This window comes from Fusarium falciforme, chromosome 11 (assembly GCF_026873545.1).
Source record: "Fusarium falciforme chromosome 11, complete sequence".
In the NCBI taxonomy this organism is placed as follows: Eukaryota; Fungi; Ascomycota; class Sordariomycetes; order Hypocreales; family Nectriaceae; genus Fusarium; species Fusarium falciforme.
This window is the reverse complement of record NC_070554.1, coordinates 1,940,097-1,963,678: the sequence shown is the minus strand read 5'-3', so window position 1 is coordinate 1,963,678 and position 23,582 is coordinate 1,940,097. Positions and strand designations below refer to the sequence as shown.

The window sequence follows — 23,582 nt, the reverse complement described above, 5'->3', positions numbered from 1 at the left end:
GATGATTATGAAGGAAGTGCGGGGTCGACTCTAACCGCCAGCTCGAAGCTATTAATAAACCAGGCTGTGAAAGGGTGTCCTCGATTGGCCGAGTTGACGTTCAAAACATGCATGCTACTCGTGACCTGTGTGTGTAACCATGACCTTAGCTAGTGTTGGAGACCTCGCTAGGTGCAATTTGTCCCAGAGAAGCTCTTATGATAGGGTCGCTTTTTGTGGTTGTGATTTATGCGTGGTGCTTATCAATCACCCGTTGATAGTCAACCTAGATATATCTCTATATATCTACCCAAACTCTCATCAAGATGAATTCTCCACTGAGTAACTGAATTACTTGGTAAAAACTTGGCGACGCAACAATAATGCATGTGACTGCCGTCGTCTAGCTCAGCGACGTGGCTGGCTTGTATTGGCTGTATGTGCATATGGCCCCCAATTTCTTATCACGTCGAAACCAAGAAAAGTGTTGCAACCGTCATATATCATTTTCTTAAGAATTTCGTTCAAAATGCTGTATCAACATATCCCATTGACGAGTAACTCGCAAACAAGGGTCTTGGTACTCCAGCCTGCCCAAGACAAATCAGAGGTCCTGGTTGGATCACTGAAGGTATGTGACCTACAAAGGTCGTCAGGATCTATCATCCCATCTTCTCCATTTGAGGCACTTTCCTATGTCTGGGGTCCCCCAAGTTCGACGCACACACTCACACTTGGTACTGCGTCTCTACCTATCACGGCCAATTGCGATGAGGCACTAAGAGAGCTGAGATGGAACTCGAAAGAGCGCCATCTTTGGATCGACAGCATTTGCATCGACCAGACCGATGGCGGCATCCAGGAAAGGAACATTCAAGTTGCTATGATGGGCGACATTTATGAAGCAGCTTCTGATGTTCTGGTTTGGCTTGGCCCAAGCGACGAGAAGACGACGGCACTCTGGCGACACTTTAAGCGGCTATATCTAATTCGGGATGACTCTTGGGAAGATCTGAGACACAACCTGTGTTCTAAATTCATGAATAAATGTGGTTAGTATCTCTCGATACGATATTCGACTTGGGCTCACATTCGCAGAGGACAAGTGGAAAACGTCGCAGATGTGGGCTGTCCAAGAAATCATCGAAGGACTCCTCAGCAGAACTTGGTTTGAGAGAATGTGGACTCTCCAAGAACTTCTCCTCGCAAAACACGCAACAATCATGTGTGGCACCCAGTCCATGTCGTGGGATGCGCTCTGCCAGGCTTTGGAACTCATCGAGGCCTCATTTCCCTTGTCGAGCAAGGGAACTCGGAACTTTGTCAACTGCTTCTACGCGTTCTCCGACTTTAAAGAGATGTTAGAAGACATTGAAAACAACGAGACTGATGATGGGGTTAAAGTGCTTTCGAGAGTGGTTCATCATTCAAGAATCAGACATGCCACAAACCCCAAGGACAAGATCTTTGCACTCTACGGTCTCTCACAGAAGCTGAAGAAGCCTATGCCGCAGCCTGACTATACTCAGTCCATTACAGAGATCTACACCAAGGCTACTGTTGCTCTCATGCAACAAGACAATTCTCTCTGGCCCTTGGAAAACCTGTGGAGTGAGAACCGGCGAGACGATCTTCCTTCATGGGTGCCAGACTGGAGTGAGGACTCCCGATGGTCCGATGACCTCAATCAGGACCTTGGGCATGTTCCTTTAGATTATGCAGATCGTGATATTCCTTCTCACTGGGACGGGCCAACTGAACCAGCCGCCTCGATCAAGATATCCTCCGACTACAAACAACTCACTCTCAGCGGCAGAGCACTAGGAGTCATTGCTCATGTGTTTGACGATTCCAACAGAGTGCATGCTCAAACCGAAGCCCTCGCTGCAACTAATGGAACTGTCGAGTACGAGCTGGCAACACGAAAGCACGGAGCAGAGACGATCAAGCTCTTCCGACAGCTCTGCTCGCGTACCTCTGCGGGAGATCAGTCTGAAGCTCAACTTTGTCAGTTGTTGCTCACAAACAGCCCAACGCAACCCGAGACATCCTTCATGTCAGGGCTTCGAGCTCTGCGATGCGTATTTGATGTAGATTCACCTTTGAAGAACCGGCGATACATCTTTACTCGTGCGAGAAACAAACTGATGAGAGCTACAAATGAGATGAGCAGGCATCCTGGCGTTCTCTCCTACGTCGATTCTGATGTCGATGCCGCACTCGACGTCATCTTTGCCGAATCTGATGTTGCTAGTCACGAGTCATGGATAGAGGGCGACTGCGATAGATCGCTGTTCAACTCTTTGATGTCTGCTGCTAGCCTTTACCGCCTCGTAAGAGGCCTTTGGATCAACAGGTCCATCTTCATAACGAACTCGGGACTTCTCGGGTATGCCCATGGACGAGTCTTGAAAGGCGATAAGGTGGTCATTTTTGTTGGTGCTGAGGTTCCAAGTGTGATCAGGCCTCGCGGGGGAGAGTGTAAAATCCAGGGGCCTGCGATTGTCAAGGCAAGAAGGAGCATAATGGATGTTCTACAAGGCTCACTGTTGAAGGAATTTATTCTACTCTAGGATGAGCGTCATTACCTGGCTCACTGTTTGTCCTATGCATGGAATCTGGCCGGCATGCACTGAGTATGTGGAAGAAAGTCAACCAGTTCCCAGGATTTTGTTCTCAAGACATCTGTACCTGCTCAAAACAACTTTTCTCTATCAATTGAAACAACCTAGACATCATCAGTACTGGTTTACATGAAGTACAGAGCCCAGGCAAACAAGGCCAGAACCACGTTCACCCCCGTAAGACGCGTAGCGGAGCTATCATCATCCTTGTCATCAGATGATGAACCGGCACTCCCCGAGTCAGAGTCGTTACCAGAACCAGAACCAGAGCCACCAGTCTTGGCCTTCTCGTCACCCCAAGAAACGGCAGCATGGGCATCTGAGATTAGCAGGTTCGAAACAACAGCCAGCTCACCCATGGTCTGCTCCAACGCATCGTCTCCGTCCTTGTCGGCGTCGGACTCTTCAGCTGACTTGCGGAGTGCCTTGAGGATGGGCTCAGCTGTGAAAGGCGCAATCTGACTCGTCACGGCAAGCCATCGCTGGGAGAGAGCCTTGAAGGTCAAGAGATCCGTGGGGCACTTGTTATCACTGGGACAAGATGCCTCGGCGAAGCTTCCGTCCTTCTGGAAGAAGGTGTCGACGAAGGATGATGTGAGGTTCTGAACTCGGGACTTCCAGGTAGACGAGCCGTCGGTCTAGAAAGGTGTTAGACTCAAGAAGATATTTAAGCTGATGAAACATACCTGGTTGTACATATAAGCCGCACCGAGAGCAAGCGAAGAAGCGGCTCCAGATAGTTGAACCTTGCTGATCTGCGTACAGTTTGACTTGACGCTGCTTCCGTCATAGACGGCAAAGGTTTCGTGGTCGATGAGCTCAATGTCGTACAGCCAGTCCCACACTTTCTCGGCATACTCGACGTAGGTCTTGTTACCGGTCTGCCTGGCAAGACGAGAGCTGAGGGCGAAGAAAAAAGTATTGGTTTCGGCTACTTGGGTTAGTCCCGAGTCCAAGCGAAATCAGATAGAAACTTACCTGACTTCCAATCATATCCGTTGTTGGAAAACGCAATCTGCCACCGCAAACCTCCATCGCACGTCTTCTTCTCGACCTCGGCGTCCCATCTCAGGCGTTGCGAGTCAAACACAGATTCTGCAAGGTCGAGCCACTGAGGCTCATCCTTGGGAGGATCAGGGAATCCATACTCGGCAGCAGTCAAAGCAGCCATGGCCCAGATGGACTGATCATCATTGGCAGCGTTGAGGCTCTGATTTGCTGGGATAAAGTCCTCGTTCTGGCCGACCTGGTGCAAGATGCCCTGCATCACCAAGTCATTGTATGTCTCGTCGCCCGTCAATTGCCAGTAGTCGATATAGGTGCTCATGAAAGCCCCAGACTGATAAAAGTAGTAGGTGACATCGTCATCCTTTGTTTTAGTTGTCCTCTGGGGCAGAAGGCCAGGTGCTTGACCTGTTTCGTTGCCATGGTAAAACTTGATGAGATCAGCGGCGAGTGACTTGGAAGTCTTGAGAATGTCATCTCGGCTACCAATTTCCAAAGAGTGAACGGGCAGTAGATATGCCAGAAGCAGGAGACCTGCGGCTTGGGTTTGGGGTGCAAGCATGTTGGCGAGGTCGAGAGATAGAAATAAATGAGTGACAATAATACGACCGTGAGGATTGACGCCGTGGAACCGACGGTTTCGAAGAGGAAACAGTGGTTCTTTAAAGCTGGCAGGGGCATAATTAGCAGTTTAAGCGAGATGACCATCATTCTTGGCGTGATCCTTCAGAGTAAGCAGGGCCTAACACTGCCACCGCCGAGATGCAGCTGAAACACCACGATGGCTTCATTACTGAATACGAGGGTACCTACATATGCATCGAGTGTTTCCTGCATTAAACGAGCCTTGGTCGAAGATGAAATTTTCAATTAATTTTGTGTTGGTTCTTGTTCAATCTCTCGTGGTTCGAGATGTCGGCGATTACTCTTTTTGGCATCGTCCGTGAGGTGACATTGAAGCCCCAGACAAAAGAAATCCCAGATGATCTTAAACCAGCAACATCTCGAAAACTCCTGGCTCATCCTCGGTCCAATCCGTGGGATTCCACTTCCCCTGCTGCCTCGCCTTCTGAGACCCGTACCGATATACAGTCGCTCTGCCCACCAGCTGATACCCCCTGCCTTTTCGCCTTACGATAAACTCGGAATTCGATCCCTCGATGGCGCAGATCCTGTCCCCAACGTGCACGTCCCCAGGACTAGTCGCCAGGTTTCCCCTGCTTGTGAGAAACAAGACACATCTGTCAAGCCTGCGTGCATCGTCGTCAAATGTAGAGGGAGTCTTTTCCGCTTCCTTCTTTTTCTTTTTCCTCTCCTTCCTCTTCTTCTTTTCAATCTCGCCCTGAGAATCCCATGGAGTGGTTGAGCTTGCAATACTGACTTCATCTTCTGCTTGCTGTCTCACTCTGAGGTAATGTAGTCCATTGGTGATGACTCGCAAGGCCCGATAATTCGGGTCCGGCACAGGGTCTGTTTCCTCTGACTGCGGAAAGCCGCCGGAACGCTGAGGACGAACCAAATGGTGAAACAGGTACGGCGATTTCCTTTGGTCGTGATTCATATCAATGTCTGTGACGAAAGCAGTCCAATCGCCCAGACATTGTGAACGTTCTTGGTCGAGCTCCTTGGGGGCTATGCTGCCCGAGATAGGGTCCCATGGCATTCTGGTGCTCATTTGCGTGATGGTTCCAATCCTCTTGGTTCGCACGCGGAGCTGGCCTGTATCTTTTGTGGTCAAGGGGGTCTTCCTGACATAGTCCCTTCCGTTGAAAGCGAAAAATTCCTCTCTTTCCCCGGGAAATATACTATCGGGGTTGCTGAGGTCCAGAACCCAAGAGGCCGAGGAATGAGACCCTGGACTGGAGGACCCAACAGTGATCTTCAGGGGCCAGAGTCTCTTGGTGGCGTTGATGAGGAACCTAGTGAACTGCTCATATACAGTTTCGACAGATAGCGAATAGTCAACAACGGGAAGATCCAGCTCAGGCCATCTGCTCTTGAGAAAAGCCAGCACACCGTAGACCTTGTCTCGCGGATCGGTTGCATTGTTGAGCGCTGAGAGCTGAACGATAAGGACCATGAAGCTGACAAAATAGTGATCATTTGTTGATGGCGGTATCATATTTATCAGTGTGTTCCGCATTCTAAAATGGGCCATGTCTGCTCGTCCGGTGAGTCTTTTACCGAAGCAGAAGTATGTAAAGAGTGATAACGAAGGGCACTGTAGATGCCCCATCATGAACACGGCGGAGTTGGACAGAAGGAACTCTTGGATGGTCCATATCCTGAGAAACCATGGGTTTGGGACAATCCTGGTTATACGTTCGGTCTCGGCAGCGGCTTGGCCTTGTTAGCCAGGTCAAGCTTTGTTATTAAGATGCTGTACTCACAAAGGATTGGTGCTTCAAAGATACTTTCAGTGTAATACAGATTATTGTCCGGCCGAATCTTTCTAAATGCCTTCTTGACGCTCTGATACATGTTTCCATATCGCGCAGCATGCCGCATCACTGCATCTAGGTCGGCGTTCGTCTTGGGCCCAAGCCAGAGGATCGTGCGGGTGGCAGAGGAGTAAATATCTCCCATCGTCGAGACTTGTTGGTTCTTTTCTTCAGTTGACTGCTGGTTGATGCAGATAGCATCGATCCAAGGGGTTCGCGGCTTGAATCTCTGGCGGAGGTGGAGGAGAGCTTGTTCGCAGTTGGGAGTGACAAGGATTGTACGTCCCTCGCACTGGATCGGCTCCGTCCCCCGTGGAGCGCCCCATGTATACGAGAGAGCTTCGTAGTCGACAGAGGCGACATTGTCTTGGAGGGTGATCTCTCTGAATGAGCATTTAATAGGCTGGCTTGACCGCCAAGCGGGATGAAGGCTGAGAAGGCGGATCTTCTTAGGACCCGACAACGGGATATACTTAAAAGCGGTTGTAGGGTCTGCCATTGTGTGTCTTGGGGTTAGAGATGCACATTGACGAGATATTGAAGGATATCGGTTCGTTTGAAGGAACCACCACGAAGTGGAGTGGAGGGGAGGGCTTTTCAGCTGATGCAGGGGTGGTCCTCCAAGCCACCCCAAGGCAGTTTCAGCGCCCATGCAAGGCACCATTCGCTTTGACTGGCCGCAAAGTGTACAAGGCCGCACTCCTGCTCCTTCAGTCTCCAAGGGAATTACGTCAGGCCCAGGTGTGGGTTTCTCTGGCTGCCATGGTGAACGCCATCGATATTTCTGTAGAAAGACGAGATCTATTAGACATAACTTGTCCCACGGGTACCTCAGCATTACCAAAGTAAGGAGGAAAAGGACGACCCGGGCCACTCGGAATGAAGAACTACGAAACAGCACGGATTCCGGCTCGTGGAGTTTCTCTGCCAAGTCTCCTTCCTAACCCTGCGAGAATTAGCCTGGTACGATTCCCATAGTCTCCGTTCGCTCTGGTGATAAGACTCCAACGTATTCCCGTCGTCGTCTTCAGCCCCACGGTCGGCACCTCCTTTGTCTACCAACAGGTTAAAGATGGTCTTGTATTTCTCGAGCTCGGCCATGCTGCCGTCGATCATAGCCTGTTGAACTTCGTCCGCATGAGAGATTAGCGCTAGTTAATAAACTATCTGGGCGGGAGAGGCTCACCGCCCAGTTGGCACATACTGAACAATTCCTGTCACGTTCGAAGATTTCTGCTCTAATGTAGCGCACTTCGGTGGCAACCCATTTCAGCAAGCGTGCTATCTCCAAGAGTGGTGTTTGACCCCGTTCATCCGTGGAGTTGATGTCAATGTTTTTCACTTTGACCAAAATCTGAGCTGTCTCTAGTTGCCAGCTGGGAACTGTGTAGGATAAGGCTGAGCATCCAGCATTGTCGCATGAGTTTGGATCAACTTCGTCTTTGGCTAGGAGAAACTTGACCGCCGCCATGCTGCCTGCATTTACAGCCTGATGGAGCGGTGACTGGCCATCGATGTCATTTAACATCAAGTCATCGCCAGAAGGAACTCGGTCACTTCCGCGTGCTCCCAATGCAAAGCAAGCAGCAGTGATGCTTGACTGTTGCGGTCTTTTGAATTGACATCCACCTTGCATTCGTCAATCAAGAACCTCATGACGGCCAGGGAGCCCACGAAGGCAGCATCTGTCAGTAGCAGAGACCTATCCAGCTCGTTTTGGCGTTTCTCAAGTAGCAGCGTGATGATTGCGGCATCATCGTTGCAGAGAGCAAGCTCAGCCGGTTTTCTGTAGCTCCTGCCGCTTTGATTCAAATCTGCACCATGATCGAGAAGTACTTCAGCCGTAGCTACATCCCCTCAAGACACAGTAAGGTGTAATAGTTGGTTATCACGTGAGGCAGCCTTAATAAAACTACTCCCTTTATGGCGATGCCCTACTTTCCGACAGTAGGTCCCCTCGTTAACCGTACCAATAGAGCCTGGGTTACATTTCGGAACGGGATTAGCTAATTTTCCGGCACTATGAATATCATCGTGACAATCGCCTCGATATGTAATCCAGTTGACACACACTTCTCAGATAATCATGACCATGAAGCGACCGAGGCTCGATGAGGCTCACTCGAACACTTTCCATCCACCATCCAATTCACAACCGAGAATCTCGAGAAAGGTTCGCGCCTGTGAGTGCAGAAGACGTTGCTGTCCCTTTGGGCCGGCCAATTCCTGCGAGCTGACAACGATGGCACCTCAGGTGAACATTGTCAAAGTCGAAAGATCAAGTGTGAAAGTCTACCTGGCCAGGATCAATGCGCGCGATGTGCGCGCCTTGGGCTGGCATGCGTCATCAACAAAAGCCTGCAAACCCTCCTTGACGACGAAAACGATTGGAAGAAGGGGATAGAGACGCAGGTTCAAGAGCTACAGAAGGCAATCGCTCAAGTCCAGCACGTTTTAAATCTACCACGACTGAACATCCCTGGCTTTTCAACCTCCAGTGATATGACCGCGGATGGTCACAGTGAGTCGTTGCGACTGCCGCCTCCGAGACCAGAAGCCCGATCAGAGGCCAACCCTGACTCCTCGTCTGTGAGACCTGGCCATGTCACAGCCATGACGAGGCAGAATTCTGCAGATGAAGCGCCCCAGGGTCGACATGAGGAGGCCATTCTCAACACTCCAATGGCAAGCCTCTATGAGGTGACCAAGCTGCGAAACATCCGTAGCAACCCCGCCGTCTTGCCCACCGGTGGGACGCAGCAATCAGATTTCATCTCACAAGGAAAGCTCGGACTCCGGGACGCCGAGGCTCTCTTCTCCACGTTTCGCGAGACCCTCAACGCGTATCTCTGGGGTGGTCTCGCCTTGGTTCACACTACCCTCGAGGCAGCCCGGGCCTCATCTACGATTCTAACGGCTGCTGTTCTGACCGTGACTGCACTGCACGTTCATGACGGTGCTGCCGCGTTTGACATCTGCTATCCCATATTTCTTGAGCTCACGAGCCACTCGATCTTTGCTCGATACCACACTCTCGACGACGTCAGAGGTCTCTGCATCGGCGCATTCTGGCTCTCCGATGTCAGCTGGAAGTTATCTGGCCTCGCTGTCCGTATCGCCATCGAGCTGAATCTCCATCAATTCACCACCGAATCCTTCAGGAACGCCACAGCCCAGGAGTTCGAGAAGGCCAGACTATGGTACCTCCTATATGTTTGCGATCACCATTTCAGCATCGCATACGGCCGGCCTCCGATGATAAACGAGAGTGGCATAATCACCAGTCATGAGAGTGCTCTCCTAGCACCAATGGCAACAACTTCTGACCTGCGACTTCACAGCCAAGTCAGTATTTTCATCATACTCAGTCGAATATCGCAAACATTTGGCTCGGAACGCTCCAAGATGATCGACGACAGCGAGTTTAGGTCTCTTCGCCAGTACGATCTTGAACTGGGCCTTTGGCGGGATCATTGGGAGCAGCTGCTGGGTAAGTGACTCGATCCATCGCTCGGCCTCCTTGGATCTAACAGCTCTCTAGTCCCGGATCAGCATGTGTCCCAATATCCTTCCAGAGGAGTTGTTCTGCACTATCATTTCGCCAGGCTACAACTCTTCTCAGTATGCCTCCGTGGATTAAAGCCATCCGAGGAGTATACCATATCAACCGAACGACGAGACTTTATCAACAACGCCATCCAGAGCGCCTTTTCCGCCTTGAACCTGATCCTCGACGATCCAGACATGCGAAAGGCCGTATTGGGAATGCCTCTGTATCTCCTCACAACGATCACGTATGCGTGCCTGTTCCTCATCAAGCTGCAATCCCAATGGACTCCAGCTCAACTCAACATTAGCACTACGGACGTCGTCAATGCTGTGGAGAGAACAACGACCCTGCTGCACAATACGCATCACTGCGAAAGACACGTAATCCACTACGTGAAAACGGGACTCAGCAGCATGTTGAAGACACTCAAGGAGTATTCTGTGCCGGATGGGGAGGATCAAAGCTTTCAGGACGCAGGAATGCAATGGCTTGAGGGTACGGTCTGGGATGGAGAGGACTGGAAGGCTTGGTTTAATGGGGATGCGCTAGATCCATCAAGCAGTATTCTCGACTTGTTAAATTACCAGATGACACTATGAAAGCTTGATACGGTTACCTTGTTGCATCTTTGACAACCAAGTCGCTAGTTGGCGGCTGTAACGCAGCGAGACTGAATCTAGAGAGTATCGCAGTCACTGATGTTTCCATCAAGGTCCCACTGCTTGAAAGAAATCGTGTTCCTGTCGTGACATCATGAGTTGGAGTATTTTCGTCGGTTAGTGCACGAAAAAGTCGACAGCCAAGCCATTGCCGACCATTCAGTCAGGTTATCTTCTCATAATCAGTATATTTTTATGGCTACCGCCTCAGAAGGTTATGCTAGGTTGTTGTGTTTTACGGCATTGGGCTTCAGACCCGTCATGTGTTCATACCTGTATTCTTTGTCACTGTGGTTGATGGCGTCTTTTAGAGACTGTCACCAAGATCAACAACCATAATCAGCATCCCGGCTTAGTGCGCCTCTTCCTCATCAGCAGCCGCAAGCTCTCTCTCTGCCTCAGTACCTTTCCAGTCAACCATCTTGTTCAGGATGGGAATCAAGATAGCGAGAACCATGCCTGCCCCCAAAAAGCCAGCCGTAACACCAAAGCCAACATGGTATGCCGGAGAGTCCTTTCTAGGCCAGATGCGGCTTCCGTAGACGCTCGAAAAGTTTCCAAAGGCGTTCACCATGGCCAAGACAATCGCGCGCTTCTCCGGAGGCAGAGAGATGATACCGCTAGTCCAGGATAGAATGAGGGGTAGCGCAGTCCAGATGCCAGCCGCGACGAAGCAGATCATGACGTAACGGACAATGGGCGTCTGGACGGCGGCACAGACAACGCTGCATGTAAAGCCAAGAGCCAGCGCGCCAGTGATGTGCCATCGACGCTCGAGAGTGCGGTCAGAGTTCCAGGCGGTGATGTTGAGACAAACCGAGGCAACGGCGTAGATGGGAACCGTCATGTACTGAGCGGTGACGGTGTCATAGCCAAGCGTGACAGTGATGGTCGGGATGAAGTACGAGATGGTGCCAGCACCAACATCGAGCATGAAAAGGACAATAAACAGATATGTTCGCGGATCCGAGGCGGCGGCGATGAAGGCTTGCCAGTGGGTAAGACGCTGGTGGCTCTGGCCTCCTGCGGCGATACCATCATGGATAATGCGGATCTTTGCAAGCTTGCGCTCGGCCGGCGTCAGCCGCTTCGATGTCGCGGGGTAGTCGAGGAGGACGAAGAAGGCGATCAAAGCAACGCCGACAGTGGCCACGCCTTCAACGATGAAGAGCCATCGCCAGCCAGCTATGCCGTGCGCGTCGTGGAGGTTCGAGGTGATGGCGCCAGCCAAGATGCCACCGAAGGCACCTGATAGGACTGCGGCGGTGTAGAAGATGGCAAAGCGCTTCCCTAGATACAAAGTTCAGCTAATGAATGGCATTGACTCAGTCATCTCGGATGCAACGTACCCAACTCAGCCCGCGTGTACCAGCAGCTCAGCAGATACAGCACACCTGGGAAGAAACCGGCTTCGATGCAGCCTAGGATGAATCTGAAGGCAAGGAGGGCGCCGTAGCTTTTTGAAATGGACATGAGGGCGCTCAGGGCTCCCCAAACGAGCATTATGCCAGGGAGGAAGATGGACGGTCGACTGCGGCTGAGGACCATGTTGGAGGGAACCTCGCAGATGAGATATCCGAAGAAGAATATGGAAAGGACCCAAGCGTAGTCGTCGTCCGTGAGGTCAAGGTCGTCCTGCATGCCGGCGATCTTGGCATTTCCCTAGATAATCGCGTCAACTCATTAATTGATAACCATCGGGATGTCCCATACTCACAATGTTGGTTCGGTCGACATAGTTCAAAATGTACATGATCCAAAGCATCGGCATCAGGAACATGTCGATCTTCCTGACGAGTTTCTTCTCTTCTGTCGTGTGGGGGACATAGTTGCGTAGTTCCTGCTGGAGCTCGTTGTCGGCCTGCTGCGACCGGTCCTCCTTCATCTTAACAGATGACACTTTGTCGAGTGAGTTGGTCATTTTGCTAGTTGACGCAGCCGCGATCTGAAGGAGAGAGAAGAAGCGTTAGAGATGTAGGGAGTGGCAGAAAAGAAAGACCTCGAGACAGCGGCGACCCTAAATATAGTGCAAAGCTTCACCAAGGGCAAGGCCCCACAAGAATCTCAATCCGGGGTTGCGGTTGCCCATGGGGTAGGCGAGATGATGGGGAACCTTGCGGAGGACCCGAGGGGGACAGGGGCTTCCAAGTATGAGGCATGATTGGATAGGTGCGAAACGGACCTTGCTTAGCGTTGGCTACCATTGACACACAACAACGCGCTTTCCCTTGAAAGGAAAGAGAGCGGAGGGAACACCGCGGACTTCTGTCCGTTCGAGGAGCCGAGTAAGGCCATTCATCGGCAGGGGGCTCGGCTATGACGAGAAGAGGACAAACCCAACAACTATTTCTGCGTCGAATAATCCGGAGCATCTTCTGGTCAGCATTGCTTGCTCTACTCTCCCAAACTCCTTCCATCCCCGGTCTTTCCTCTCTTATCCAACACATCCCACACCACACCATCATGAGCTCTGTCCAAGTTGGCTTCATCGGCCTCGGGGCCATGGGCCTGGGAATGGCATGCAATCTTCTGAAGAAGAAGGAGTACTTGGTTAAAGGATATGATGTCTTCCCACCAAGTGCTGCAAAGCTTGCGGCTCAGGGCGGTCACACATCCCAGACACCAAAACAAGCTGCCGAGGGCAGCCAATTTCTCATCATCATGGCTGCCAACGTACAGCAAGTAGAAGAGATTCTCTTCCACCAAGGAGATGGAGCCCTTGCAGGTTGGTGATGAAGCTTCAGGAGAAAAATCGGTTGTTGACACTCACAGGCCTGCCGACTGGCGCCATAATCCTCATCTGCTCAACAATACCACCAACATTCTACGACTCAATTACCGCTCGGTTATCGGAAGCCGGTAGACCAGACGTGCTTCTAGTAGACTGCCCCGTCTCTGGCGGAACGAAGCGCGCTGCTGAGGGAACCTTGACCATCTTCGCCTCAGGAAGCCCCGAGAGTTTGAAGCGATCAGACCAGCTGCTGCAATCAATGTCCGAGACACTGTGCACTATTGAAGGCGGTATCGGCGCTGCAAGTAAGATCAAAATGGTCAACCAGCTCCTTGTGGGCATTCACATCGCCGTCGCGGCTGAAGCCATGGGCCTCGCCGCAAAGGCCGGCCTCAACACCCGAGAGGTCTACAAAATCATCACCACTGCTGCCGGCAACTCCTGGGCATTCGAGAACCGCGTGCCGCATATGCTTGATGGGGACTGGAACCCTCTGTCCGCTCTCGATATTTTTGTCAAAGATATGGCAGGTTCACACACGTCGAAGCCGTCTTGATCAAATGACTGACGCTGCGCAGGGTATTGTCGTGTCAACGGCTCGGACGCTCCAGTTCCCTCTCCCCCTTGCGTCAACAGCCGAGCAGCTATACATCTCAGGCTCCGGCCAGGGCTACGGGACTGAAGATGATGCCGGACTAGTCCGTGTCTTCTTGCCTGGGTCACCAGATGCCGTCAAGGCACAAGCATCACAAACGGTGGATCGCGAGGTTCTCACCCCTAGCACCACGCCGCTTGAGATCTTGACCATTGGCATGATTGGGTTGGGGGCGATGGGACAAGGCATGGCCTCATCACTAGTCCGTGCCGGGTTCAAGGTGCGCGGCTATGATGTCTTCAGCCCGGCTGTTGACAAGTTTGCCGCAAACGGAGAAGATGCCATTCCCGCCGCATCGCCTGCCGAGGCAGCTAAAGGAGCCGACGTCCTTGTCCTGATGGTTCAGAATGCGCAACAGGCCGAGGACGTTCTTTTTGGATCTGGTGCAGCAGCCGAATCTCTCCCAGATAACTCGATCGCGGTGCTTTGCTCGACCGTCCCTCCTTCTTTTGCTCGCAGACTTGAGCTTCGATTGAACGCGCTTGGGCGTGGGATCAGACTTGTTGATGCGCCTGTCAGCGGCGGTGTTGCTAGGGCTGCGAACGGGACACTTGCGGCATGTTTTCTATGACATGGTAGACCTACCTGCTTGGGCTAACTGAGACGCACAGATTATGGCCTCCGGAGATGATGCAGCCATCGACAATATCAACGGACCCCTTGCTGCCATGACGGGCCTGCCCGACAATCTTCACAGATTACAGGGGGGCGTTGGCGCTGCATCGTCTGTCAAGATGATCAACCAACTCCTTGCAGGAAGTCACATCGCCGCAGCCGCAGAAGCTATGGCATTCGCAGCCCGCCTCGGACTTGACACAAGACAAGTCTTTGAACTTCTTGGCCATGCAGCAGCCTGGAGCTGGATGTTGGAGAACAGAGTTCCTCAGATGCTTGATGCAGACTGGACACCGCATTCTGCCTTGGCCATCTTCGTCAAGGACCTCTGGATCGTGCTGGACGAGGCGAAGCGGCTAGGATACTTTGCGCCCATGTCTTGTGCTGCTCATAACCTGTACCTATCTGGAGCAGCGCATGGGTGGGCAAAGGAGTCTGACGCTGGCATTGTCAGGCTGTGGGAGCTGACAGGCATCTCCGTTGCGTCAAGCGCCAGAGGTGAGGAGAAGTTGGAAAACGGTCCTCCAGGGCGGCTGCCGGCGCTGGAGACGATCAATGCGCTCCCACCAGCTCTCTCTGACAACGTCATCGAAACTATCCAGAGCGTTGTCCACAAAAGACAAGTCCCTGTGCTTGTTGTGCTTGACGACGACCCGACAGGAACGCAGACGTGCCACGACATCAATGTCCTCACAGTATGGGATGTTGACACGCTTCAACAGGAGTTCAGCCTCAACCCTACGGGCTTCTTCATCTTGACCAACTCGCGCTCCCTTCCCTCCGTCGAAGCCAGAGCTCTGGTGACTGAGATCTGCCAGAATGTCAGGATCGCTGCCGAGAAATCACAGAAGGCGTTCGAAGTTGTGCTTCGCGGGGACTCTACTCTCCGTGGACACTTGCCTGAGGAGCCAGAAGCTGCAGAAGAAGCTCTCGGTTGCTTCGATGGGTGGATTATTGCCCCATTCTTCTTCCAAGGAGAGCGGTATACTATTGACGACGTCCACTACATCAGAGAAGATGGCATGCTGGTGCCCGTGAACCAGACACCTTTTGCCCAAGATGCAACGTTTGGATACAAAAACGCCAACTTGCGTCAGTACGTCATGGAGAAGTGCGGTGATCGTTTCGACGAGTCTTGCTTTATCTCAATCACACTTGAGGATATCCGTCTGGGAGGTCCTGCAGGGGTAGCCAAGAAACTACTCTCCGTCGAGACTAGCTCCAACCGCGTCTTCATTGTCAACGCAGCAGCCGAGTCAGACATGCATGTCTTCGTGGCGGGTCTGTTGGACGCTGAGAAGAGAGGAAGGCGATACCTCTACCGTACCGCAGCAGCCTTTGTCTCGTCGCGGCTGGGGATAAAGAGCATCCAGCCGCTAACTCTCAAAGACCTCGGTGTATTGACAGACACCCCAAACTCACCGGGCGGCCTAATCGTCGCTGGGTCTTATGTACCAAAGACCACGGCGCAGCTGGAAGTTCTGAGAGCGCGCAGGGGGGACAAACTTACTGTGCTAGAGTTAGACGTCGGAGAGCTGATTACTTCCACAGAGGTGGCAGATGCTGTGGTCAAGGTTGCGGCCGAGCAAGCATCGGCCAAGATCACCGAAGGCCACGACGTCCTGGTGATGACTTCAAGGTCGCTGATCAAGGGCATCGACGCTCTTGGCTCCCTCCGCATTGGATCACAGGTCGCAAAAGCCCTGGTGCAATTCGTAGAGGCCATCGACGTGAGACCACGATACCTGATCGCCAAGGGGGGCATCACATCCTCGGATGCAGCGACCAAGGGCTTAAAGATGAGACGGGCAAAGATTCTTGGCCAAGCTGCTCCGGGTGTCCCGTTGTGGAGGTGTGATGAGGAAACAAGCCGGCATCGAGGGGTTCCGTATGTTGTTTTCCCGGGGAATGTAGGCAGTGATGAGACGTTAGCAGATGTCGTAGAGGCGTGGTCAGCGGATAGGTCTATCTGAGAGTAGTATTGTTAGAAAGTAGGACTAACGTATATATATAGTGAGTGTCTCAGTCAAGCGAGTATCACAAAGGGAATTGATATAGCGGCATGACATTTTTGATACAGAGGCATGACTCTTACAGTGACATGGCTTTTATGGCATCTGATTCGTCAGATTTCTGTCGACCCATAGATACATCCTCGCAAAGGCGGTGAAGCCAGCTTCGCTAAGACCTCGCTTTCAGTGTATTATCACTGCAGTCGCACTCCCCATAACTAACAAGGCCAATAGTCAACGACAGTGCGACATTAGCGACGTCACACTTGAGAGGTTGGTATAAAGAAGTACAAAAATAGATCCCGGCTTGATCCTTGGAGGTTTGTGATGAAACTTGCCTTCTTTGTTCCTGTACCTGACGATATCTGTGGTGGTACTTAGGAAGCCTAACTAACATTGACAGAACAAAGACCGAAATGTTACACGCCACATAGACTATAGTGTGTACCATGAGGGCTTCCTTTACTTAGAAGTGCCTGCAATTTTCTTTGTTAACAGGACTGTGTTGAGTTGGAGATGCGTCACAATAATTGACAATGGCACTACTCTCCAGACACATGAGGGATCTAGCATGTTTGACACAGGGCCAACAGGGTAATTTTTCAATCCTTACTGGTGCTAGTGATGTATAGCTATATGGAAACAGGCCCTCTTAACCTTGCGCAAAGACGCTGCCCAAAGCACTCAACTCCTTGAAACGGCCATCAGTCACAACCTCTATCTTCATATCGGGCGACACTATCTTGTGCTGCTCGATTTGCCGGGTTCCAAAGTCGAACTCTTTGTCGTTTTGAACAAATGCGACGAGATTGCCAATCCATTCACTCATCATGGCTTTCTCCTCGGCAGTTGGCCCATGGTGAATAGAGTAGCTATTGAAATGTTAGTACTATACTCCTCCCTCAGAACTTAGCCTGCTACTCACTTCCAGTATGACTTATCCATGGCATGTGTCACACCATACGACAGAGGAGCCACCTTTTCAGGAATAAAAGAGAGCCGGTAGCCGATCTGATATCTCCAAATATCCGAGACAGGAACGCCATGCTTGTGTAGATTGTCCACAAAGAAACGCCCCGGAGCGCGGACCTGTCCATCAGCAATGATGTTTCCAAAGACTGCCTTCCACTCATCGAGATCCGTGCCCTCAGGTAGCTTGTACTGCTTGATGACGCGGTCGGTTGTTTCTGGCGCGTAGTAGTTGGATGTTTGTAAGCGCAAATCCTCGATGTTTCCTTGTTCAGGTGCGTTAAACTGGGCATAAAGTTTGTCCTCGTTCAACACCTCGCCAATGAGGAGTTTCATTCCGCGTTTCTTGAACTCGGCGGCGAACCCTCCGTCTCTCAGGTATTCAACCATGCCGGAATGGAAGAATATGTCATCGGTGATGGGACGGAAGGTATGGTTGTTGAGTTTCGGGATAGCGGCCAGAAGTGTTTCCTGGCTTACTTGTCGTAGCTTTGCTAGCCTCTCGGTTCCCGACAAGCCCAAGTCAATCCCGAGGTACTGGCAAACTTCATCAAACTGGCCCTTTGTTTCAGCGATGGTCTTGGGTTGTGCTGGAATCGCGTTTGACGTCATAAAAATGCGGTGAAAGTGCTCAGCCGGGCCATCTTTGTTCTTCTTTCGGAATTCGTAGAGAGTTTGGGCTTCGACTGAGTATGCACCTGCACTCCGTCCAGAAAGCGTGATGTTGTTGACATCTCCCCCGAAGCTGCCAATGTTTTCGTACACCCACTCGATAGCAAGTCTCTGGTCCCAGAGCCCAAAGTTGCCAGCTGCCTCGCCTCCGTTTTCATCGGCTAGGGCTTGAGTGGCAAGGAAGCCAAAAATGTTGAGGCGGTATCCAACCGCAACAAAGATGGCATCCAACCCGCTCGTCCCAACCAGCTCAGTTGGATCCATGTCGATATCTTGGGATGGGTTGCCTATCTGGAACCAGCCTCCGTGAATCCAAATCATCACAGGCCACTTCTTATCCGGGTCCTCTAGCTTCTTCACCGGCGTCCAGATATTCACAATGAGGCAATCCTCAGATCCAGGCTTTGGGGCGGTGCCATGGATTTGGGCTCCTTGTGCACATGGAGGCCGGAAAGAGGTGGCATCATAAGAACCTTCTGACCCAGAATACGCATACGAAGGAGGAAGTGGCCGTGGTTTTCGCCATCGATGCTCTCCCGTTGGTGGTAAAGCATACGGGACGCCAGCATATCGTACCGCCTTGTCATCGTATTGCAGTCCCTTGATCTTGCCCTTGGGACCAAGGTCAATGACGGTTTCTTTGGTATTGTATGAAATAGTGTTTCCCATGTTGTATTAATTCGAATTGAACGACTTTGGTTGTTGACAATCCTGACGTGACTCTGATCACGTCTTTATCCCCCTCATCGGAGGCCAGATCAAGGTCCGGACCAACAGGCGCCATATTCTATCAGTTCTGGAATGACGTACTGATTCTGAAAGATAAAGAACTCGTGAAAAAGGCAGCTACCGAGGTGCTGAGATATTTCGCCTCGCCCTATCACGATGCTGGTGCTACAGAGACCTGGTGGCTTAGCTAATGAGGGTGCGAGATGCAAAGTGAGAAGGAGGATGTGGTGTTCCCCCCCCCCCGGCACCACACGTGACCATGTGGGTCACGTGGTACCCCCAAGATGCCTACTTCACACATCAGCTGGCTCGCCGTTGCTGTCCGGGCTTGTTGTGTCCACTTCAGCTGATCAATTTCGGCCTGCAAGTGCAGTACAACAGGAAGAACAAAGTGACGATAAGATTCTATGTTCTGATTTGAACAAAAACTGCAAAATTACATTTCAAGGCATCACTGTTTACGCTCGCTTGGGTATTCCCATCCCAGAACCTCTAATTTCCTCGCTCCTTGAGACATAAACTCAGCTCCCTTCTAAACCATTGGAGCACCGCCGATTGAACAGCAATCACGATTCCCCAGCCCTTAATAGCGCCGCCAAAACAACTTGTTGCGATACCGAATGAAGTAGTAATAGAAGCTCCCTGCGAAACGGAGCAGGAAGCTAACCGAATTAGCCCAAAGCCAAAACTGAAAGAACCTAATTTTGTGCCAGTAGCTTGAGCCAAGAAACGACAGAGGCTTCAGGCTGTCGTTGAGGATGATGAGGCAGAGGAAAAAGTTGGAAAAGATGTAGCTCGCGAGGAGGATTGTTCGGAACTCCAGTAGCGAGTCGTTTTGGTTAGGCCCTTTCTCCTCCTTTATCACCGGGTCTGGGGTTAAGGCCTGAATAACAATCTTTTCATACTCGGCGTCGATGATGTGGATGTCCTCATGAAAGCTTGTGTCGCTGGCTCCAGAAACACGATTTCGCGTTTCGGCTAGCAGTAGGTAATTCCGGGAAGGTTCATGTGTCGGAAGCTCTTGCCGCTTGCTTTTGTGGCCCCAGGAGACGTCGTGGACGTTGCTGAAAGCAAAGATGTTGAGGATGTTGACGTAGGAAGATGAGACAAACAGGAACTGGGCGTATGACGTGAAGAGGTGCCATGGATCCAATGCCAAGAATCCAACGGCTACATAGACCCCGAATATCGAAATGCCAGCTGTGATAATGGTCGCAGGTCCCAGGTCTGTAAAGTATTCATTGATATAGGCATAGTTACTACCGTTATCATTCTCCAGACGAAAATCGACCAGCCGTTTTGTGAGATATATCAGGTTCATCATCATGTAGACTTGGATAAAGCCGAACATGAGAAACGATACTGTATATCCAACGACATGATTCTTCGGTCGACTCCCCAAGGCCAAGATAAACTGAAACAGAATCATGGCCAGGTAGACGATCTGGAGGACGGCATTGACGGTTGGAGTAGCATTGCCGAAGGGGAATCCGCTAATTTTCTTACCTTCTGGGGGGTCGCCTGCGATATCGTTGATGGTAAAGGTTGTAAGCAGAAACGCCGCTAGGGAGAACCAGGCAAGGATGAGAGCGAGGATATTGTGGAACAGCTGTAGATGAAAAGCCGCCATTCTCAAGATGTTGTGCCCAGAGTGATACATACGACTCCAGTGTGTAACGACATAGATGGTTGAGAAAAACGCGCCATTCAACCACCTTCTGCGTTGGTTGATGAAGTCCACTACGCTCGTAGGGATGTCCGTTCTGGCGACGATCGAGCTGTCGTACTCGAGATGCCATTTTTGACCAGCTTTGCTGACGACTTGGAAGCAAATGACACGGTCGTCGGCCAAGTATCTGTTAAGATTCCACGGCCTCTGAGAACTCTTTGTCTGCATTACGGTCGGGTCTCCGAGAAGGGTGTCTTCAAGAGGCTTTCCCATCTGTCCTCGGAATCTATAAGGTGTTAGCATGACGTGTTAACAGGAGGGGGTTTGCTTCTCAGGCTGGTTCCTTACCTCCAGGCAGAAAAGGCTCCTGGTAGTAGAGCCAAGTATCCTGTAGCTGACTCGAACGCCCTATCAAGCTGGAATCCGATTTTATACTCAAAGTGTTGGGCCGCGACCAATGGGTTCAAGATGTTGGTCCAAGTGTTGCCAGTAGAAGCCTTCAGTTCGCCACACACACCGCCGAGATCCTTGTCGTTGTAGAACTTGTTCCAGACTGCCATTAACCCGTCGGGTTCGATCTTGGTACCTGTGTCGAGGTGGACAACGACCTCGGGGTTCAGTATTCTAGACACTGAGTTGTATAGCCATCGGTAGGAGTTAAGTTTTCCATAGTTTTCGTTCTTAATGATTAGGATGAACTGGACAGGACCAGGGGAGGGATCCGTCAAGTTGGCGAACTGTGAATCCTTCAGTCCTCCAATCTTGAGTTCTTCTGTCACAGAGAGTTCGGTGGTGTATTCGAACTGCGTCGTTAGCTTCTTGAACCTAACATGAGTACTTTTCACTTACCACATGTGCGCGAACGGGCTTATCGTTGACAGTCTCTCGCAGCAAACCATGTCGATAAACTCCAATGGCAGCAAGCACATCCAAGGCCCCGCGATCGGCAGCTCTGAGTCCATCAATGGTGATACAAACAACCAGCTTTTGCCAAGCGGGTCCACCCTTGTTCCAAAAGTCATGGCGTTTGCGAGTTTGAATGCTGCGACAGGCCGTGATTATACTGTGCAAGCTTCGACATAGCAGGGATTTCTCTTCGTTGTAGTACGTGATGCCAACCATGAGCTCAGTGTGTCTGTTCCGCCTTCTTGCATGCAGATCATAGCCGTTCTTCAGTGTAAAGTCATTGGCATCGTCCACAACCGCCGTGTCTGGATTCTGTAAGCATCTAACAGAGCAGAGGTGAGGGTAGACGTACATCTGAGGTTGCTAATCTCCTCTTGTTCCTCCCGGCTGTTATCTTGGCTGGCCCAAGTCTGGTTTGAGGCAATCAAGGAAGGGACGGGGTGGAGGGAGTCCCATGGGTCCATGCCCTCCCGGGAGAATCTGGTCGGGCGACTATCATGATTGACTGATACTATTAGCCTCCTTATTCACCTTGTTAAGATAGAGTGCGAGAGAAGACTGGCTTACTTGAGCTATCCGTCTCTGGCTCTCGATAAGCGTCGTAGCTCAGATCACCATAGGCGTCTTCCGGCCCTTGAGCGGCCTGAGTATACGAGCCGTAAGGATTCCAAGCCATGATGCACGCCGAGTTGAAGAATCGAAGATCTCAAGAGCCAAGAACCAGATTCATCTCCGTTTTTAAACATCCCTAAATGCCGCGTGAGTCGTTCGGGGGGGCTGAAGCATCTTCAGCCCCAAGCCACCAAACGTGTCGCAAGCCCCCAGCTAAAGAAGCTAGCCGGTGTGTGGCATGCATCGGTGTGCGTCGATCTATTGGCTGGCCGCCCACCATCAACCGTGATCAGAGCCTGCAAAGTCAGCCTTGGCGGCAAAGCAGTGCACTCTACTCCGTAGGGGCGAAGGAAATGGATTAATTGGCAGGCACCTATTTGTAGAAGGTGCTGAAGATCGGTGAATGAGAGCCTGCATTTCCGTCGGACACGGACACGGGACAGAAGTGGTTTGAACAAACTCCACTTTGATGATTGCGGATACCGACCTGTGGCGATTGGATGACACAAAAAGGCGACTGATTGCTCAAAACACGGAGTTACAGTGTTTCAGACCAGCATTCAGGTGCAGAGAATTGATCTTGTGCCAAGGCTCTCACGAGTCTAGAATCAGCCCCCGCCCCAATATCGATTTGTGAACCCCTGGTCTACGCCACTAGCTACAAGTCTAGACCGTGTCAGGTGAGCTCATAGTTCAGACTATCAATTCGCGACTTACTTTGATTCGCTTGCTCCTGAGACACTGCGGCTGAGGCCTCTTCAATGCTGGTTCCAGGGTAAACTGCCGATTCAGGAAGATGCGTGATGGGCAGAATTGGCTTTGTCAACCAACACTGTCACCGCTCAAGTTCTGGCATGTTTTTTTCCATCCAGTTTTGGGATAAACATGTCTAGAAAACTCGTTGGGCAGATAATGATCCCTTGAGGAGTTCCGGTTTTGACATGGAGGAAATTGCCATGCAGCCTCTTTTCGCGACGCTCAAATTACCTAGGTATTAAAACAGATCAACTTTGAGTTTTTACAAAAAATTTTTAAAGATCTATATGTGCTAATTTAAGTTACCTACTTTGTAACATTGTTTACTCTATACTCTTTCTCGCATTTCCTTTCGATGGCCACTCGAGAATTACCTTGGCTAGGTATGTGGTTAGTTTTGACTCATAGTTATGCATAACTCTAGGTACCTAGACATGATGCATACTTCTACAATCACATATTGACTAACCGGCTGGATAGGTAGTTGTAGACTATGTTGGCTAATTTCTTCCGTCTTTAAAGCTCTCGCAGCGAGTGTGCGCTTGTCGCCAAGCTATTCGTTTAACAAAACGAGACAAGTTGAGCGTCTGCAGGTCATATTGGCCCCATCAGCTCAACTAATTGCTCTGTACACAAGACTGATGCCTTTCGTCGAAGCTAGCGATAGTTTCCTGGATACGCACGGAGGAGGTACTTGGATTTTTAATAGTAAATAGGTCAGTCTCAGATAATGCGCAACACCACCTAAACTGCGCGTGATTGGGGCACACCTTATCAAGACACAAACCCGTCACTCAAACCTTAATTAATTGGAATTATCACTATCAAGACTGACAAGATCAACGTCGGCTAACCCAATCTGCCCGAAGCACCTCGCCAAGGTGAGGGGTTCACCGATTCGTTCATTGGCCGAGTCAAGACACCATGTTCCCATCCAAGCCAAACAAGCGATTGCGACAGAAACCCCGCGCATGACGATTGCGAAATGCCCAGAAACG

At 51.1% G+C, this 23,582-nt stretch overlaps 8 protein-coding genes across 8 annotated transcripts; 3 read left to right on the top strand and 5 right to left on the bottom strand.

The window, feature by feature from the left end:
* Positions 1-508: 508 nt before the first annotated feature.
* Positions 509-2,552, top strand: NCS54_01357900 (HET domain-containing protein; the record flags this gene model as incomplete). The annotated part of the gene is made up of 2 exons (XM_053158765.1): positions 509-1,031; positions 1,078-2,552. 2 exons carry the CDS (start codon positions 509-511, stop codon positions 2,550-2,552), a joined length of 1,998 nt encoding a protein of 665 aa, XP_053014740.1.
* Positions 2,553-2,728: 176 nt separating this feature from the next.
* On the bottom strand, positions 2,729-4,170 carry NCS54_01357800 (Mannan endo-1,6-alpha-mannosidase; the record flags this gene model as incomplete). The annotated part of the gene is made up of 3 exons (XM_053158764.1): positions 2,729-3,241; positions 3,290-3,534; positions 3,582-4,170. The coding sequence occupies 3 exons, from the start codon at positions 4,168-4,170 to the stop codon at positions 2,729-2,731; spliced, it is 1,347 nt and encodes a 448-aa protein (XP_053014739.1).
* Positions 4,171-4,596: 426 nt separating this feature from the next.
* Positions 4,597-6,548, bottom strand: NCS54_01357700 (HET domain-containing protein; the record flags this gene model as incomplete). The annotated part of the gene is made up of 2 exons (XM_053158763.1): positions 4,597-5,948; positions 5,999-6,548. The coding sequence occupies 2 exons, from the start codon at positions 6,546-6,548 to the stop codon at positions 4,597-4,599; spliced, it is 1,902 nt and encodes a 633-aa protein (XP_053014738.1).
* Positions 6,549-8,284: 1,736 nt separating this feature from the next.
* NCS54_01357600 (Zn(2)-C6 fungal-type domain-containing protein) lies at positions 8,285-10,198 on the top strand (the record flags this gene model as incomplete). The annotated part of the gene is made up of 2 exons (XM_053158762.1): positions 8,285-9,539; positions 9,591-10,198. The coding sequence occupies exons 1-2, from the start codon at positions 8,552-8,554 to the stop codon at positions 10,196-10,198; spliced, it is 1,596 nt and encodes a 531-aa protein (XP_053014737.1). The 5' UTR covers positions 8,285-8,551.
* Positions 10,199-10,610: 412 nt separating this feature from the next.
* On the bottom strand, positions 10,611-12,179 carry NCS54_01357500 (MFS domain-containing protein; the record flags this gene model as incomplete). The annotated part of the gene is made up of 3 exons (XM_053158761.1): positions 10,611-11,548; positions 11,608-11,920; positions 11,976-12,179. 3 exons carry the CDS (start codon positions 12,177-12,179, stop codon positions 10,611-10,613), a joined length of 1,455 nt encoding a protein of 484 aa, XP_053014736.1.
* Positions 12,180-12,721: 542 nt separating this feature from the next.
* NCS54_01357400 (Hypothetical protein) lies at positions 12,722-16,554 on the top strand (the record flags this gene model as incomplete). Its single annotated transcript, XM_053158760.1, has 5 exons — positions 12,722-12,983; positions 13,031-13,515; positions 13,568-14,200; positions 14,256-16,147; positions 16,506-16,554. 5 exons carry the CDS (start codon positions 12,722-12,724, stop codon positions 16,552-16,554), a joined length of 3,321 nt encoding a protein of 1,106 aa, XP_053014735.1.
* A 369-nt stretch (positions 16,555-16,923) lies between these two features.
* NCS54_01357300 (Carboxylic ester hydrolase) lies at positions 16,924-18,581 on the bottom strand (the record flags this gene model as incomplete). The annotated part of the gene is made up of 2 exons (XM_053158759.1): positions 16,924-17,143; positions 17,197-18,581. 2 exons carry the CDS (start codon positions 18,579-18,581, stop codon positions 16,924-16,926), a joined length of 1,605 nt encoding a protein of 534 aa, XP_053014734.1.
* Positions 18,582-19,224: 643 nt separating this feature from the next.
* Positions 19,225-21,892, bottom strand: NCS54_01357200 (Chitin synthase; the record flags this gene model as incomplete). The annotated part of the gene is made up of 5 exons (XM_053158758.1): positions 19,225-20,596; positions 20,659-21,113; positions 21,160-21,521; positions 21,569-21,721; positions 21,784-21,892. The coding sequence occupies 5 exons, from the start codon at positions 21,890-21,892 to the stop codon at positions 19,225-19,227; spliced, it is 2,451 nt and encodes an 816-aa protein (XP_053014733.1).
* Between the last annotated feature and the right edge of the window lie 1,690 nt (positions 21,893-23,582).